The sequence below is a fragment of the Trachurus trachurus genome, assembly GCF_905171665.1.
Source record: "Trachurus trachurus genome assembly, chromosome: 23".
Classification (NCBI taxonomy): domain Eukaryota; kingdom Metazoa; phylum Chordata; class Actinopteri; order Carangiformes; family Carangidae; genus Trachurus; species Trachurus trachurus.
In genome coordinates this window covers 25,280,710-25,297,163 of record NC_139912.1, presented here as the reverse complement: position 1 = coordinate 25,297,163, position 16,454 = coordinate 25,280,710, and the positions used below count along the sequence as shown (strand labels likewise).

Genomic DNA, 16,454 nt, shown 5'->3' with positions numbered 1-16,454 from the left:
GACGGAAAAAAATATATTCGGGTCAATATATAGAAATAGGCTAGCCTATATATATATATAAAAAATGCATGTATCGTTTGGGGATTTATATTAAAGACTCTACTGTTTAATTCCGTGTAAACGTTTACAAGTGTAGCCTACACTGACACACCCATCCCTCTGACCAAATCTGGATATAATGATCTCCTCCTCTCCCCAAGTGTTGCCGCCGGTTGCCGTGGCTCCTCTTTCCTTTTTTTTCTGTTTATTTACTTTTTTCGGCACGAGCGAATCTGACGTGACTTCCTGTATTTGGTCTGATAGTTCGAACCTTCAAAAAAAATGCTTTCACACTACGCAGCAGCGGACCTTGGTCCAGGATAGTCCGGACCGAGACCACCTCCTGAGGATGGACCAAAGACTCGGTCTTTAGTCCGGACCGTGGTCCGGGGGAGCTTTCACACCTGTCAATTTGATCCGAACTATCTGGAAAGTCCGAAAGTCCGGACCAAACGAGGTAGGTGTGAAAGCCCCCTTAGGGGAGCAGTGAGGCAGGGATCTTCTCCTGCATCACTATTTTGAGTCATAAACCTGAAGCAGTTTGAGGCTGATCATGCTAGGCTTGTACATACTATTTATTTATTAGTTATTATATATTATTTTGTATATTAATTAGGGCTGTCAATAGATTAAAAAAATAAACTAATTAATCTCACAATTTTCTGTAATTAATCGCGATTAATTTATCAACGAATAAACTGCATTAGTCCTCTTACGACTTGAGCTTATAATGAAAACTTATTCATGTACAATTATCAAATTAGTGTAGAATAAACACAAAAAGTATATTTAAATTCAAAGACTATTTTAATGGCTTTCTTTAAACTTTAAACACAGTTTCTCTCCTGTGAAGAACAAATTTGGCACAAAAAAGGCCACTTGCTTATATTCTCCAACAGAAATAATAACAAAACAACCCAGGCCTACATGTGTTGAAGTGCAGGTTGAATATCAAAACCATCAAAACCATCAAGACCACTCCAGACCACTTATGGGCATGTGCCAACATATTTTGTTTTTCCCTTTTTCCTACGAAGCTGTGCTGCGGACGTGCACGAAAAAACAACCACATCACTGAATTTCCCTCCGTAAATTAAATTGAATAGCTATAGACCGATCGGTTCATTGTTTTATTTATTGATCTGTAGATGGTGATTTGTGTACATCAAGGCAGCGCTGCTCTTCTGTCCAATTCACACACAAAGCTTCACTTTTCATTCAAACAAACTCATCAACAACTAAACAAACATTCAATAACTAATCTAAAAAGAAAGAAAGCAGCCGGCGGTGAACCTCTAAAGACCTGCGGTAAAGTTAATGGGCTCTCTGTCTACCCGGGGACGACGCTGTTACCCGGCCGACCGGCTCCGCAGACCGGGCTGTTGCCTCGCTGATGCTCCGCTACGGTCGCTGCTGGTGGAGCGTCACTGCTCTGAGAACGTCGTCGGAGCAAAACTTCATCATCATGTGGATAAACTAACCACATATTGGTCATCTAAACGGTTACTTACTCGCATGAAAAAATATTAAAACCGAATAAAGTGAAGAATAACAGCGCTACAGCCGGTACATGCTTTGCCTGCACATGTAATGGGTCAGCCACCACCGCAAGTAAACAAAACGGTGTTAATTGCGTTAATGTTTTTTTAACGCGTTAAATGTTTAAAATTAATCTCCAAAATGAACACGTTAACTTTGACAGCACTAATATTAATGCATTATTCTTTTTTTAAAGTATATTTTTTGGGGGCTTTTTTGCCTTTATTTGATAGCTCATAGTGAGATAGACAGGAAAGGGGGAGGCAGAGAGAGGGAATGACATGCAGGAAAGGTCTGCCCAACGCAGGATTCGAACCGGGGACGCCGGCGTTGAGGACTGTAGCCTCTACATGGGGCGGCCGCTTTAACCACTGCGCCACGCACCGCCCCATTAATGCATTTTTCTAATATTATAAGCCACAAATCACTTAAGACTTTGAATCGATTTACTTCAAAGTTAATCTAAAGTCAAAAATTGTATTCACAAAACAACCTCTTGGTCTTGCCCAAGGCTGTTTGGATATTAGTGACAAGAGAGATGTTTACCGCCTGTTATCTTCACATGCATCTCTCCAGCTGGTTACTGCTGACAAAGGATTAACTGAGGAAAACTCCCGTGCTACATTCGTTCACCTCCCTTGAAATCCTGAACCGTCTCTAACATTCTTGAGGCAGTATTTCTCTGCTGGTAATCACTTGGAGAGCCCCAGTGGAATTTCCCATTGGCAGGCACAGGAGCATCATCTGATCTCTCTCACACACACACACACACGCAGAGTCATACATGCGCACAGTGGGTTTAAGGTTTGTTTGGCTGGTGTTTGGAGACACAGGCTTTTCCTGACACCGGCGTAACTAGTGTGTTACAGCGTGCACTTGGCGACACAGTGCGTCAGTTGTTTCTGTCTTTTCTGTCTATTAGTGCATTAGTCAAAACACAGACACACACACACCTTGTGGAATTCCCTACCTAGTAAGCTGCTGAGGCCTCCATTTATAACAGAAACACACACACGCACTTTGACCTGTAATAAACTCTGAAATGCTGCAATGTTATCGAATGCAATGCAACTTATTTCTGTTTTCTTTATTACATGGCATCTCAAACATCATTGCACTCTGCTCTCCATCTTCCTCTCTTACCTGGTCTTGAGCACCTCATTCATCTTCTGCTCCAGGTCTATCCTCTTGCTTCGCTCTCTCTCCAGCTCCTGCCGCAGGGAGTCCACATTGGTTTCTTCGCGCAGCTTCCTCAGCTCCTCCTCTGAAAAACACCACAAAAATATCTGAGGGTCAATATCCAAAATGTTCAAAATGTTTGATTTAACAAAGCTTCTAGTTTTCATCGGACTGAGGGTTGCAGTACACCTGAAGGTCTCTTGGAGTTAGACATATTGTATGGAGCATACGGTAACGAAAGAACAAACTGCTCAAAGCTGAGGAAAACATCAAACTTACAGTACAATTCAAAAATTAAAATTTCTGCCTCTCCATGATCTTGACATCTGACCACCAAAATCTCACGTGTTGTTCGTTCGGTCCAGACAAACATTTGCACCGAACTTGCAGGCATTCCCTCAATATGTACAATAAATATTGTTTTCATGAGAAAGGGATGGACGGATAACCATAACACAAAAGGCTCCTCATTAGAGATGGTCCGATCAGGTTTTTTGGGACCGATACTGATCACCGATCACCTAAAGCCTCACCGATCCGATTACCGATCAGAACCGATCGATCACGTGGGACGATATTATTAAAGGGATAGTTCACCCAAAATTCAAATTTCACTCATTATCTACTCACCCTCATGTCGACTAAGAGCTGGGAGAAGTTTCAGAGTCCTCCGTGCCTTCTCTGAGTTACAGGGAGGCTCAGCGCAGCACAACAACAGCGAACAGAGCTCACCTTTCTTCGTCCAAAAAGACACACCAAAAAACATCCAAATACCTCCATAGTGCTCGTCTGTAATGTCCCTCTTGTATTGAAGCCCCAACATGAGAAATTGTTCCGAAAAAGATTAAGTAAGTCTATATTTTAAGCTTGTTTGTAGCGGAAGCTCCCAGCACTGCTCTTCCTGGTCCGTCCAAATCTCGCGTGATTTGCATTGACACCCAGTTCACAGCTCCGCAAATCGCGCCAGATTCCGACAGAGCAACACTGGGAGCTTCCACTACAAAAGAGCTTAAAATATATACTTATTTAATTTTTTTCGGAACAATTTCTCATGTCGGGGCTTCAATACAAGAGGGACATTACAGACGAGCAGTATGGAGGTATTTGGATGTTTTTTGGTGTGTCTTTTTGGACGAAGAAAAGTGAGCTCCGTTCTCAACCGTCATATGGACATGCAGTGCTGCACGGAGCCCCGCTGTAACTCAGAGAAGCCACGGAGGACTCTGAAACTTCTCCCAGCCCTTAGTCGACATGAGGGTGAGTAGATAATGAGTGAAATTTGCATTTTGGGTGAACTATCCCTTTAATATTTATATTTTTTTTACTATATTATTTTTTACTATATTATATTTACTCTTTTTTTCCCCATTAATTCATCCACTCATGCATAGGCCTAGTTTTTTATTGATGTTAACTTTGCAGGGTTTCCCGCAGAAAATCAGTTAGTTCGTTCTCTCCCATCCAAGTCTCTCCTAGTGAATGACTTAATTACAAGTCACCATATTGACATATTAACACTAACTGAGACCTGGTTGCAGCAAGATGAATATGTTAGTTTGAATGAATCTACCCCTCCTAGTTACATTAACTGTCATGTGCCTCGTAACACAGGCCGAGGAGGAGGAGTGGCTGCTATTTATCAGTCAAATCTGATTATCAACCCTAGACATAATAGTTCATATAATACATTTGAAAGCCTTACTGTCAGCCTCTCTCACCCAGACTGGAAAGCAGAAAAACCACTCTTACTTGCTGTAGTGTATCGTCCTCCTGCACCTTATTCTGAGTTTCTAGAAGAATTCCCTGACTTTCTGTCAAATTTAGCAATGAGCTCAGACAAAGTCATTATAGTAGGTGACTTTAACATTCATGTGGACGTCGATGATGATTGTCTGGCTACTGCGTTCAAGTCACTTTTGGATTCAGTCGGCTTCTCTCAGAGGGTAAACAAACCCACTCACACTTTTAATCATATCCTTGACTTAGTACTTACTTATGGAATAGAAACTGACCATGTCACAGTTCTTCCTCAGAACCCCGTCTTGTCTGACCATTCTTTAATAACATTTGAATTTACTTTAACAAATTATATCCTACCTGGGAAAAAATCCCGCTACAGTAGATGTCTATCTGACACTGCTGTTTCTAGATTTAAAGAGCTTATTCCAGCAGAGCTTGGTGCCACATCCTGTAACCATATTATGGGCAGTTATGCTGATTTCACCCCCACACAGGTGGACTATCTTGTGGATAGCACTGCAGCAGCACTCCTTGGGACACTTGATGCTGTAGCTCCCCTGAAAAAGAAAGTTATCAATCAGAAAAGAATAGCTCCCTGGTACAGCCCAAATCTGCGCGCTCTGAAACAGAAGACCAGACAGCTGGAAAGGAAAACACATTCCAGCCAACATGAGGAAGACCGTCAAGCCTGGAAGGATAGTTTATTAATATATAAAAAAGAACTCCGTAATGCTAGAAGCAATTACTATTCATCTTTAATAGAAAAGAATAAGAACAACCCCAGGTTCCTTTTCAACACTGTGGCCAGGCTAACCAAGAACCATAGTGTCGTTGAGCCATCCATCCCTCCAACTCTCAGCAGTAACGACTTCCTAACTTTCTTTACCGAAAAGATAGTTAATATTAGAACGAAAATTGCTAGTAATGGACCACAGATTACGGTACCTATAGAAGCACCTCCCAGACTTGGTACACACTTGGACAGCTTCTCTCCCATCGACCTGTCAGACTTAACTTCTGCAATTACTTCTTCCAAGTCAGCCACATGTCTGCTGGATCCAGTCCCGACAAGACTACTTAAGGATGTCTTTCCCTTAATTAACATTTCTTTTCTGAACCAAATCAATCTTTCCTTAGCCACAGGCTACGTGCCACAGGCCTTCAAGGTGGCTGTCATTAACCCTTTACTTAAAAAACCTTCTCTTGACCCAGATGTCCTCGCCAACTATCGGCCTATATCCAACCTTCCTTACATCTCTAAGATCCTTGAGAAGATTGTCCTGGAGCAGCTACATGAACATCTGCACAGCAACGAGCTCTTTGAAGCTTTCCAATCTGGATTCAGAGAACACCATAGCACTGAAACAGCACTTGTCAAAGTCTCTAATGATCTTCTTATAGCTTCAGACAGAGGTCTCGTCTCTGTTCTTGTACTTTTGGACCTCAGTGCTGCATTCGACACCATCGACCACAGCATCCTGCTGCAGAGACTAGATCATGAAATAGGGATTAAAGGGCCCGCCCTGAAATGGTTTAAGTCATACTTATCTGACAGGTTTCAATTTGTTAATGTTAATAACGACCATTCAGAGTATAGCAGAGTTACGCATGGTGTACCGCAAGGTTCAGTCTTAGGGCCAATCCTCTTCATTCTTTACATGCTCCCATTAGGTGGCATCATCCGGAAGCATTCAATCAATTTTCACTGTTATGCGGATGATACGCAACTCTACTTGTCCATGGAGCCAGATGACAGAAGCCGGCTCATCAATCTGCAAGACTGTCTGAAAGACATTAGATCCTGGATGTCCTCTAACTTCTTGCTACTGAATTCAGATAAAACTGAGGTCATTGTGTTTGGACCTAAACATCTCAGGGACACTTTCTCTGATCAGATCGCTACTCTAGATGGCATCACCCTGACCCCGAGTACAACCGCGAGGAACCTTGGAGTCATTTTTGACCAGGACCTTTCCTTTAGCTCCCACATAAAACATGTGACTAGGACCGCCTTCTTCCATCTGCGCAGTATCACTAAGATTAGGAATATTCTCTCCCAGAGTGATGCTGAGAAACTAGTGCATGCATTTATCACTTCTAGGCTAGACTACTGCAACTCTCTCCTGTCAGGATGTCCGAAAAACTCTCTAAAGAGTCTCCAGCTGGTCCAGAATGCCGCAGCGAGAGTTTTGACAGGAGTTAGGAAGAGAGAGCACATCTCTCCCACCTTAGCTTCTCTCCACTGGCTTCCTGTAGGATTTAGAATAGACTTCAAAATCCTTCTGCTGACTTACAAGGCTCTTAATGATAAAGCTCCATCCTATCTGAAAGAACTAATCATTCCTTACTGTCCTACCAGAGCACTCCGCTCCCAGAATGCAGGTCTGTTAGTGACTCCCAGTATCTCTAAAAACAGACTGGGAGGTAGAGCCTTCAGTTACCGGGCTCCTTTACTGTGGAACCAGCTCTCTCCATGGGTCAAAGAGGCAGACACTCTAACTACATTTAAGTCTAGACTTAAGACCTTCCTTTATGACAGGGCTTTTAGTTAGGGCTGGTTCAGGTAGCTCTGAACCATTTTATAGCTACGCTGCTATAGGCTTAGACTGCTGGGGACACATCTGGTTACTCAGAGCCCTCTCCTCTCCTCTCCTCTCCTCTCCTCTCCTCTCCTCTCCTCTCCTCTCCTCTCCTCTCCTCTCCTCTCCTCTCCTCTCCTCTCCCCTCCCCTCCCCTCCCCTCCCCTCCCCTCCTCTCCTCTCCTCTCCTCTCCTCAGTATATTTTTGAACTGTCATTTTCTGTTGTACTTTGTAGTTTGGCCTTGGTGTCTCGCACTCTCTCTGTGTTTCCGCAGATCCACCGGAGCCCCATCTCTCTGCACCAGCCGCCGCCTACATCGCCCCCATCCCACCCCTTCCCCTGCCGTTAGACCGGCCTCCCCTCCCTTCCCATGGACCAGTCTGCCACCCAGTCCTCCCATCGAGCTGACCGGCTCTCCCTGCCCCCCCCCCCTCCCCTCACCAGAGACTGCCCTCATTAACCCCTGCTAACATTTCCATATTCCGCACATTCTGTGACAAACTGTAAACTGTTTTCTTGTCTGTAACAACATCTATTGCACGTCTGTCCGTCCTGGGTGAGGGATCCCTCCTCTGTTGCTCACCCTGAGGTTTCTCCTGTTTTTCCCTGTTAAAAGGGTTTCCATGGAGTTTTTCCTCAGTCGATGTGAGGGTCTAAGGACAGAGGATGTTGTTACGATGCCATGTAAAGCCCTTTGAGACAAACTGTTTGTAAAAACGGGCTATACAAATAAAATTGCCTTGCCTTGCCTTGCCTTAGTCAAGGTGGGGTGGTGTTGCTGCATACTGTCCACTGTTGGGGGGGGGCGGCGGCGTTTCTCTTCTTTTTCGCGCCGAGTCTATTTTATTTCCTCGTCGCATACTACGCGGCCCTCAAACAGGTAGAAAACTACAGAGAACTGTGTATAAAACGAATATATTACGTTTAAAAGTGATTAAAATAAATGTATCATGTACCAGAGGCAAAGCCAGTAGCAGTGCAACATTATGGGGTTTGTTTTTTTTACATTGTGGAGGGGTGTAAAAATGTGTTGAGATGCATAAAGTGCACTCATACTGTAGGCTTGACAAGGTGAAGCTGACAGCTGCAACAACAAACAGTGAAGCCGTGTCGCGTCGCGTCCGTGCCTGGTGTAGCAGTTAAAACTCCGCTCCGCCCCGCTTATATATCGCGTCGCGGCCGTTCCCAGTGTACTCCTGGCGTGAGTCACACACCTAAGGGAAAAAAGATGGTTTTCTATCGCTTATTTGAGCATCTATATGTCAATAAGGTTGAAACAAGTAACGAACCTGTTTTGACAACGTAAGGAGTATTTTGTTTAATTTTGGAATCCAGCCGTTGGATTCGGTCCGTGGTCCGCCGGTGTCTATCCGGGAGAGCGACCGGGTTCTCTCTCACTACGTGGTGTCTCTCGCTCACACTCTCTCACACACACACAGGTCGAAATCCGTTGTTGCGACGGAGAACTTTAATCCCAGCAAATGCCACTATTGGGCTTCATCGTGATGCAGCCGTCTATGCTGCCAGTCACACACACGTGATCGGATCGGTGATTTTAACCTTTGATTGCATTTCCCGTTTTTTATCATATCGGCCCAATCTGATCAGTTGCCGATCGATCGGCACCATCTCCACTCCTCATGCTTAGGCCTGGGACGATAATCAATAAATCAATTAATCGCACGATAAATGAAAATGAACTCGATAGTTTTTCCGGCCTCGATAAATCGCCATGTGCATGCACGTATTTGTTTTCCTGGTCTCTGGCCTCCAACCAGGCTGGATGACAAGAGGCTTCACTCTGCATCGGTCTCAGCACCTGGGCCGTTTGTTTCATAGCAGAATGAAAGGAGTGAACCCTCTTTTCAGTCATCCAGGATCTTTGTTTCCCAGAATGCATTTGGCAGCAACCGGCAGCGCTAGCTGTAAAGCTAAGCAGCTAAAAGCTATTTTACTGTAATTCTCGCTGCAGCGCTGTTAACACGTCACTTTTTAAAGTTTTAATATTTTTTCATGCCAGAAAGTCACAGTTTATATCTCCAGTCTGTGGTCAGTTTATCCACTTATCGCCTGTTAGGAGATTTCCTCCGACGTTTTTGGAGCTAATGTGGTAGCAGTGAGCAGGAGGAGCGGGGCTTCCCACAGTCTGCAGCATGGATGTATTATGGTCTGCAGCAGCTCACGGGCCGGTCAACCTCCGTCATTGGGGGAGAAAACGACTAAGAAAACTTATCAGCAGGTTTTTAGAGGTTTACCGCCGGCTGGTTTAATAGTTTTTAGGAGATAAATGCTAGTCTCATTGATGAAATCTTACATCTGTGGAAGTCACATTAGTTTGTTTGAATGAAAAGTGGAGCTTCAGGTGTGTAACGTTATTGGACAGAAGAGCTGCACTGCACTGTTTATTATTTTTTGTTTATTTTATTCTTTTAGGATAGTAGCTATATAAGTTCTTGTCAATCCAATTACAATGGTTAAAAAAAATACTCATGAGAAATAAAAGTTTATCGCATTTAAAAGGGTCTACTTGCATTATTATTAAATATTATTATTATATTAGTGGTTAATTTGTTCTAAAAAAAAATGTGTCAATAATATCGTTTATCGTCAATAATTTGTGGGACAATATATCGTCCATCAAAATGTATTATCGTCCCAGGCCTACTCATGCTTATCTTCAGCAAAGAGGCATAAGAATTACAGATGCTGCATTTTCTTTGCTGTCTTTAATCTTTGAGATCATCAGGAGAGATGGTGTCTAACACATCTTCAAAAAGTCCCATAGAGCCAACATTTACTGGCCTGTCACGCACTGGTGGGTCATTAACCACATGTTACTGGTTTTAAGGCGATCAATCACAAGCAGCATTAATTCTTCCGGTCACTTATTTGCAATGAAAAGTACATACGACACCATACATGGCCAATCATTCTGGACGTCCCTGAGAATCTAAATAACAGAGACATTTCTGTTTTGAAAGTGGTGCCAAATTTGACTGTACTTGTCTCTCTTGTTTCATCTTTCCGTTCATCTGTCTCCTTCACCTTCACCTGTCCCCCACTCTTCCACTTCGTCAGCTCCCATCATCAAGTGGTATCAGGTATCGGGGCTTTAAAGCTTGGGGGGGGGGGGTGCAACATCAGCGGTGTTTCCTCTCAGTCTATTGTCCCTGACTAAAGGGACACATGAATATTGGAGGAGGGGAGGCAATAAAAGTGAACACATGTGCAGAGGAACTAATGAATGAATGCATCCAATTAAGTACCGACAGCATTAGGCTGAAAAACAAGGACAGGAACAAGCACAGACTAAATCCTTCTTCCATTCACATGCATATGAACAGAGACAGACTTCTTGACAGTATGATGTTTTATTGAGGTTCTATTGGAGACAGGTGCACCATAACAACACCATATGATGGCAGTAAGAGAGAAACAAGCTGTACCATTGAGCAATGATATCAACATTTCTCCAACCTAACACAGTATTCCCTGGAACAGTTGTGACCTAATTCTTCTACTTCACATGAAAGACAGTGATAAGAGCAGAGATGTGCATCCCTTGCTAATAAAAACAAACATCACCATGCCCCCTCTTCTTAATCTCAACATTATTTCATCACGCAGGCAGCAGGAGATCCATATTAGAAGAATTTATCTGCCAGATTCTCTTTCTCCCTTTCTCATCACCTAATCTCATAATTCACTCTTGTCCTTTATCTCTTCCCATTAACAGTAATAAAACATTCATTGCCACTCGCCTCCTGCAGCTACAGCGTAGTCTGCAACCCTGGTTGCTCCCGCTGAGGAGTCATACATTGTATCTGCACCCCCCATAACGTACCCTCTTAGTGCATTCGTCATTTTCATTTCCAGTTTATAGCTTTCATTTTGGCCGTTCTTTTGAAAACCATGTGCGTCGGGGCGTTGAGGCAGAAAACCAGAGACAAACACACAATTCTTTCCTCTTTCATTTCCTCTCTGTTATATGACTCTTCTCACGTACCCTTCAATCTGAACAATTTACCTGTGGCCCTTTCCCAGTCTGCTCACATAAGAATAAGAAGTACCAGTATATATGTAAACAAGATGGAGAGTATGTGTGTGCGTAAGAGACGGTGTAAGCAAGAGGCTGGCCAAAGGTTGCTATGGGCTAAGCAGCTTAGCACTGGCTAGGCTGCCTTGTGCCAGGAGATCCATAGCCAACTGTAAACCTTTTAGAAAAAGGGGTAACAGCAGCAGCAGCAGCAATGCACCATGGGTGGGGTAGACAAAACTAGATTAGTTGTTTATGCCCCAAACAGCTTAAAAACAGCTGCTTTGGGATATAGGGTTAATGGGAACAATAGTGTGTGAGTGTAAAACAAATAAAGAGGGTGCTGTTGTCCATACCTTCAAGTCCCAGATCCTGTTTCCCCTTTACCCTCTTTAATCTCACCAAATTGTCACTCCCTTCCTTCCCATGTTTCCTGCTGCCATACAGTATGTCACTCCCTTCGTTAACCCTTTCATCATTCCTGTGTGTATAGGATCCTCTACAACTCTTTCCTGTTTCTCCGACCTCTTCCTCCCCATAGCTACTTACTTCCACATCCTTCTTTACACCAGAAAGAGAGATGCCTCATTCCAGAATCATCCAAAACACTGCATTAGTATGTGGCCACAAGTGTGTGATAACAGGATGACACAATATGCTACTGTATGTGTGTCAGACTGAGAGAGATAGAGTACAATCGTTTTCCTCTTCCACAGAGACCCTCTACATCAGATAGCATATTAATAATACTGTCAACACGCCATATCTGCTGCTAAAATTGGATTGCACTCTTCTATATATAAATCTTCATCCTGGGTTACCATATCACAAGGTCTCTTTGGCCATAATGAAGGCTAGTAACTAGACCATTTATCTGTAACACAGGCAGGGGATTAGCTAAATGCCATGCCAGGAGATGTCACTTTTAATAGCACTGACCTTCTCTCTCATGCAGGCTTTCCATGAAACTCTAATCTCTGACAAAAAAGCTAAAAAACATTGATGTATGTAATAACAATTATATACTTTAAATTATATGCAAATAACGACCTGAAAGCAGCAGAAAATATTTAGGATGATGTTAGAGGCCAGAGGGTGCTTATGTAATCTTGTTTAGATTGAGTAATAGAGCAGATATGTATGCAATATGTATGATGACAGAAGTGCTCCAGTTGTTCTGTGTAAATATTGAATTGTAGGTATAATCTTAACATTGCCCACGGCAAAAGTCAAGTTTGTTGGAAAAAATGAGGCTAAAATGCAAAAAACAAAACTTAATCAGCCTCTCCTCGTCTAGCTCAGTTGATAACACTCAGCTGGGTTGTACAAGATTGAAAATTTGCACTATGCAGACACTGTGGTATTCCTGGCAAGGTCCACGACAACCACGCTGGGCTCCATCTGATCCAAACAAATTTGTCTGACCAATGGCTGTGCTGTCAATATTCATCAGGCTGCTTTTCATGCAATGGAGCTTTTCTTGGATGCAGACTAGAGGCTGTCTTCATGCAATGTCTCACTGAAACACAAACTTCTTGTGCCATGTCAGAGGTACTCGCTCATCTGGTTTTTAATGCATGGCTGCGCAAAAGGACAACCACTGCATTTTCTGTTAGTGTTAATGTGTCTCTTCCTATCCATCGGTTGTCTACTGTTACTCTTGTATCCTCCTCCATTTTTCAAGTCTCGCAATCTGTTTTTTTACCACTTACTCATAATGTGGAGTCATGTTTCATGAGACACGACCCAGACTGAAACTGAAAAAACTGTTATGTCCACGGGTTGATTTAGAACCTTCAATTCAGAATATTAGTAAAGCAGCAAAGCTGAGACTTAGTTTAAAAAATACAAGCTATGTTTTAAGTCTTTCTATTTTTAGTTGATTTGTGATGAGATTTATTTAAGAGTGATAGAGGTTATGAGCCAACATACGTCTGTTCCATGTTGAATGATTGTCCGATAAAGAAGAGGCTGGGGTTGTTCAGGGTCTAACTGGACACTTTTTGATTAAATCCTGATAATAACAGTTTGAAACAGTTCAGAGCAATTTCCAAGTAAGACTGTCCAATTATTAACCCTTAAAAGTTTACATTAAATTCCTGATGGTGATGCTGATGACACTTACTGAGGTTGAGGTTACTTTTATGGCTTTTAATCTTATCGACAGCTCCACTGTAAAGCAGCCCAAAACTGTCAAAGGTGCAGTCCTCCATGCACAAAGCCATCCGTCTCTGCAGTCGACCCGTGCCTGGGACGCTTGCACAGGATCGGGACGGCAGAGTGGCCGCCTTGGGTCTTTCTTGAAATTGAGCCATGGCTGCAGGTTCTCCAGGTCCGGTCCGGCTGATGACATCAAAACTCCTCCAAACTCGTCAAAGTTCAGGTGCTTGCTCCATGTTTACTGCACATGTCCCATCCAGAGACCAAGCACTGGCTGATCCGTCACCGGTTATCACAAGAGACTATTTTGATAGGCCTCCTCACACTGAGAGTGATGGTCAATGACCGGAGCTGGTGTGAATGTGTTAGCCTCAGGAAAGAAAGAGAAGGAGGGCAGTGGAGGTAGAGAGAGGTGGGGCTTTGCTGGGTGGCCAGCAGACTAAGAGGGCCTGGAATCTGAGATTTCTTTGCACACTGGAAACTGTCACACGGCCACGCATTATGCATGTTCATGTGTCAATACAGGTTTTATATGACTGGCTGCATATGTACAGGAATGTGTCGTGTTATAGTTGTGTTCTGGTCCGTATGTGTTCAAAATTAGTGTGAAGCAACATTAATGTGCATGAGTACTGTACATACGCAAGCAAAGCAAATCGCTTTTCATCTAAGCAGGCAACGTTTTTTAAGACCTCAAAGGAAAAGTACTGTGTGAGTTTTTCAATCCAGGCCAGAGACAATGGCTCCTTTCATTAAAGGAAGGTGGGGGCATGGGGGGTGAGGGGAGAGACAGACACAGAGAGAGGGAGAGCGAGGGGGAGAATCAGCCGCTTCACATTGGCCTCACATTGTTCCCATTCACCACAGTGTTTGCCACAACACTAGTTGACTTGAACAGAAAGGGAAGGTTGAGATTTGTGGCCCGCTGCCAATCTGCAGATGTTAATACGACATTCAAGACACTGACAGGGACAAAGAGGAGGAGAAGACCAGGCATGGAGACCAATATAAACCCAGCTCGGAAGAGTGAAAAGCCAGTGGAAATGAGAATCAATGTCTTATCCATCCCCTCATCCACACAGACAGGATTTTCTCATTTCCAGTGGTGAGGCAACAAGTCCCCCCCCCCCCCCCCCCAGCCTTTGAATGACACTTGTTGCATACTTACATCAGATCACATTTAAACTATCAGTGCTGCTCGAATTCTGGAAGTAACTTCAAAACAAGTTATTTACAGTGTCAAATTATGTTGTCTACCTTTTCTAGTATCTTTTTAAAATTCTTTCCTGTCAGTGGCGTCCTTCCACTCTGGCCCTGATACCCCCCCCCACAACATGATGTTGACTTAATGGCTCAATCTCAAACTTCACAGGCTCCCTGCCTGGTCAAAACAACTCGCTCTCTTTCTTGTGCCTTGTGTCTTCGCTGACCTCCCGCTCACAATGCGCAGAGCCAGACTCCTGGACAGGCTGTGTGTGGGGAGTAACAGTATGCCTGTCTTCTCTCTCTCCGCTCATTCTCAAATATTTATAAGGGAATATGAAATAAACACGCAATAAATAATCTAGACAAACAAGTTCCATAATCCAATGTTGTGTCAGCGGGGAGGATAGCATCTGCTTGTTTGGAGAACAGTAATCACATCATAGATTTCATTACATCACGTAGTCATCTGGTCAAAGGCCCTGCAGTCTCCACCAAGCACTGGGAACAAAGTGGTTTCAGGGATACATGGGTCTTGCTACTGACTTGAGGGAATTGACAGCTGCTTCTTAAACAGTGACATTTCGAGGTTCAAAGTCTTACTTGTAAAACACAGACAGCACATACAGTCCAGTGTGTTGTGGGCATGCTGTCTGGCCAAAACACTGAGCCTGTGATTATTCACTGACTGCTTGGTCCCTCTACCCACATGGCCACCTGTTGCATTCTCACACGCTGTGCTACAGCTGCTGAATAATGGATGACCAAAAACTACCGTAGTTCAACTCATCTCAGTACAACGAAAATAACCCTCTAATAACTACTGTATGCCATGGACTAAAGTTCACTGAGAGAGAGACTACAGTAAAATGAGGTACATTCACTTACACTCAAGGGGGCAGTTGTCGGTCTGAGAAGTGAAGCTCACTTCCGCGTTCAAAAAACTGCAATCCCCTCGGCTGTCGCTGGGGGCTGGCTCCAGAAGGGAGCAACTCCAATTAAGCCCCATGTTAAAATAGCCGATTTTACAGCTTAAAAAAACATATTTACAGCCTGGTACATTTTATTTTTTTGGTCTCAACCGATAGTTTCTACCCCCGCACATACTCTGAGGGGGGTGAATTTTATTTTAAACTCTACAGTTTTACTATTATTAGGTTTAAAGCTCTGGCCAATTAGGGCGCAGAACCGTTGAGTGACAGGTCCGGCGACCGCTGCTACGAGGCCAGTGGGCGGGTTCTCGGCCGGCCAACGGCCGCACCGCTCCAAATATGGCAAGTAGAATCCAACATGGCGCAGCTCAAACCCCCGTAGTAGCGGCACAAAACAGACTCCCCCAAACCAATGGGTGACGTCACGGACGCTACGTCCATTCTTTTTACAGTCTATGCTTACACTACATCAATTTAGGGCTGCCCCCAGTCGACCAAGTGTTAGTCAACCAAGAAGTCATTACTCAACCTAAATTTCATTGGTTGATTGGTCACAGAAAAAAAACAACAACACCACATTTGGAGCCACGTCTTGTCATAATTAAGTCAAAATCTATCTGAGAATCAGGAAGTTGTGACACTCACCATCAGTTTTTTTTTCCCCCAACGGATGGTCACTGCAATAATGTGGTTATTAGACAGTTAACTATTAATATCATGTTGGGCAAGAAATCTAAAATCTGGGATCTTGGGATATTATTACTGCTTTGTATTTCTCTGTAACTGTTACCAATATTATTTAACATTCTAACTCAGCCCTGGAATTCAAACTGTTTTGTTGCTCCCCTATATACTATATATATATATATATAGGCCTATATATAGCCAGTCATGGCCCTAGAGGACGGCAGGGGGCAGGGGTAGGGCTGGACGATTATGGCAAAAATCATAATCACGATTATTTTGGTCAATATTGAAATCACGATTATTTACACGATTATGGGGGGGGGGGGGGTACAGGATTTATAGCTTGACCATGCTACAT

General features: G+C 43.5%; 1 protein-coding gene across 5 annotated transcripts in view; it reads right to left on the bottom strand.

Moving 5' to 3' along the window:
- Window positions 1-16,454, bottom strand: part of gramd4a (GRAM domain containing 4a) — a 95,510-nt gene that overhangs the window by 21,626 nt on the left and 57,430 nt on the right. For 4 of the 5 annotated variants that reach the window (XM_083999892.1, XM_083999894.1, XM_083999893.1 and 1 more), the window contains exon 4: window positions 2,722-2,842. In XM_083999892.1, the coding sequence (XP_083856018.1) occupies window positions 2,722-2,842 (121 nt within the window). Of the gene's footprint in view, window positions 1-2,721; window positions 2,843-13,239; window positions 13,616-16,454 lie in introns of those variants that run through there. The other variant, XM_083999896.1, reaches the window with a different exon arrangement.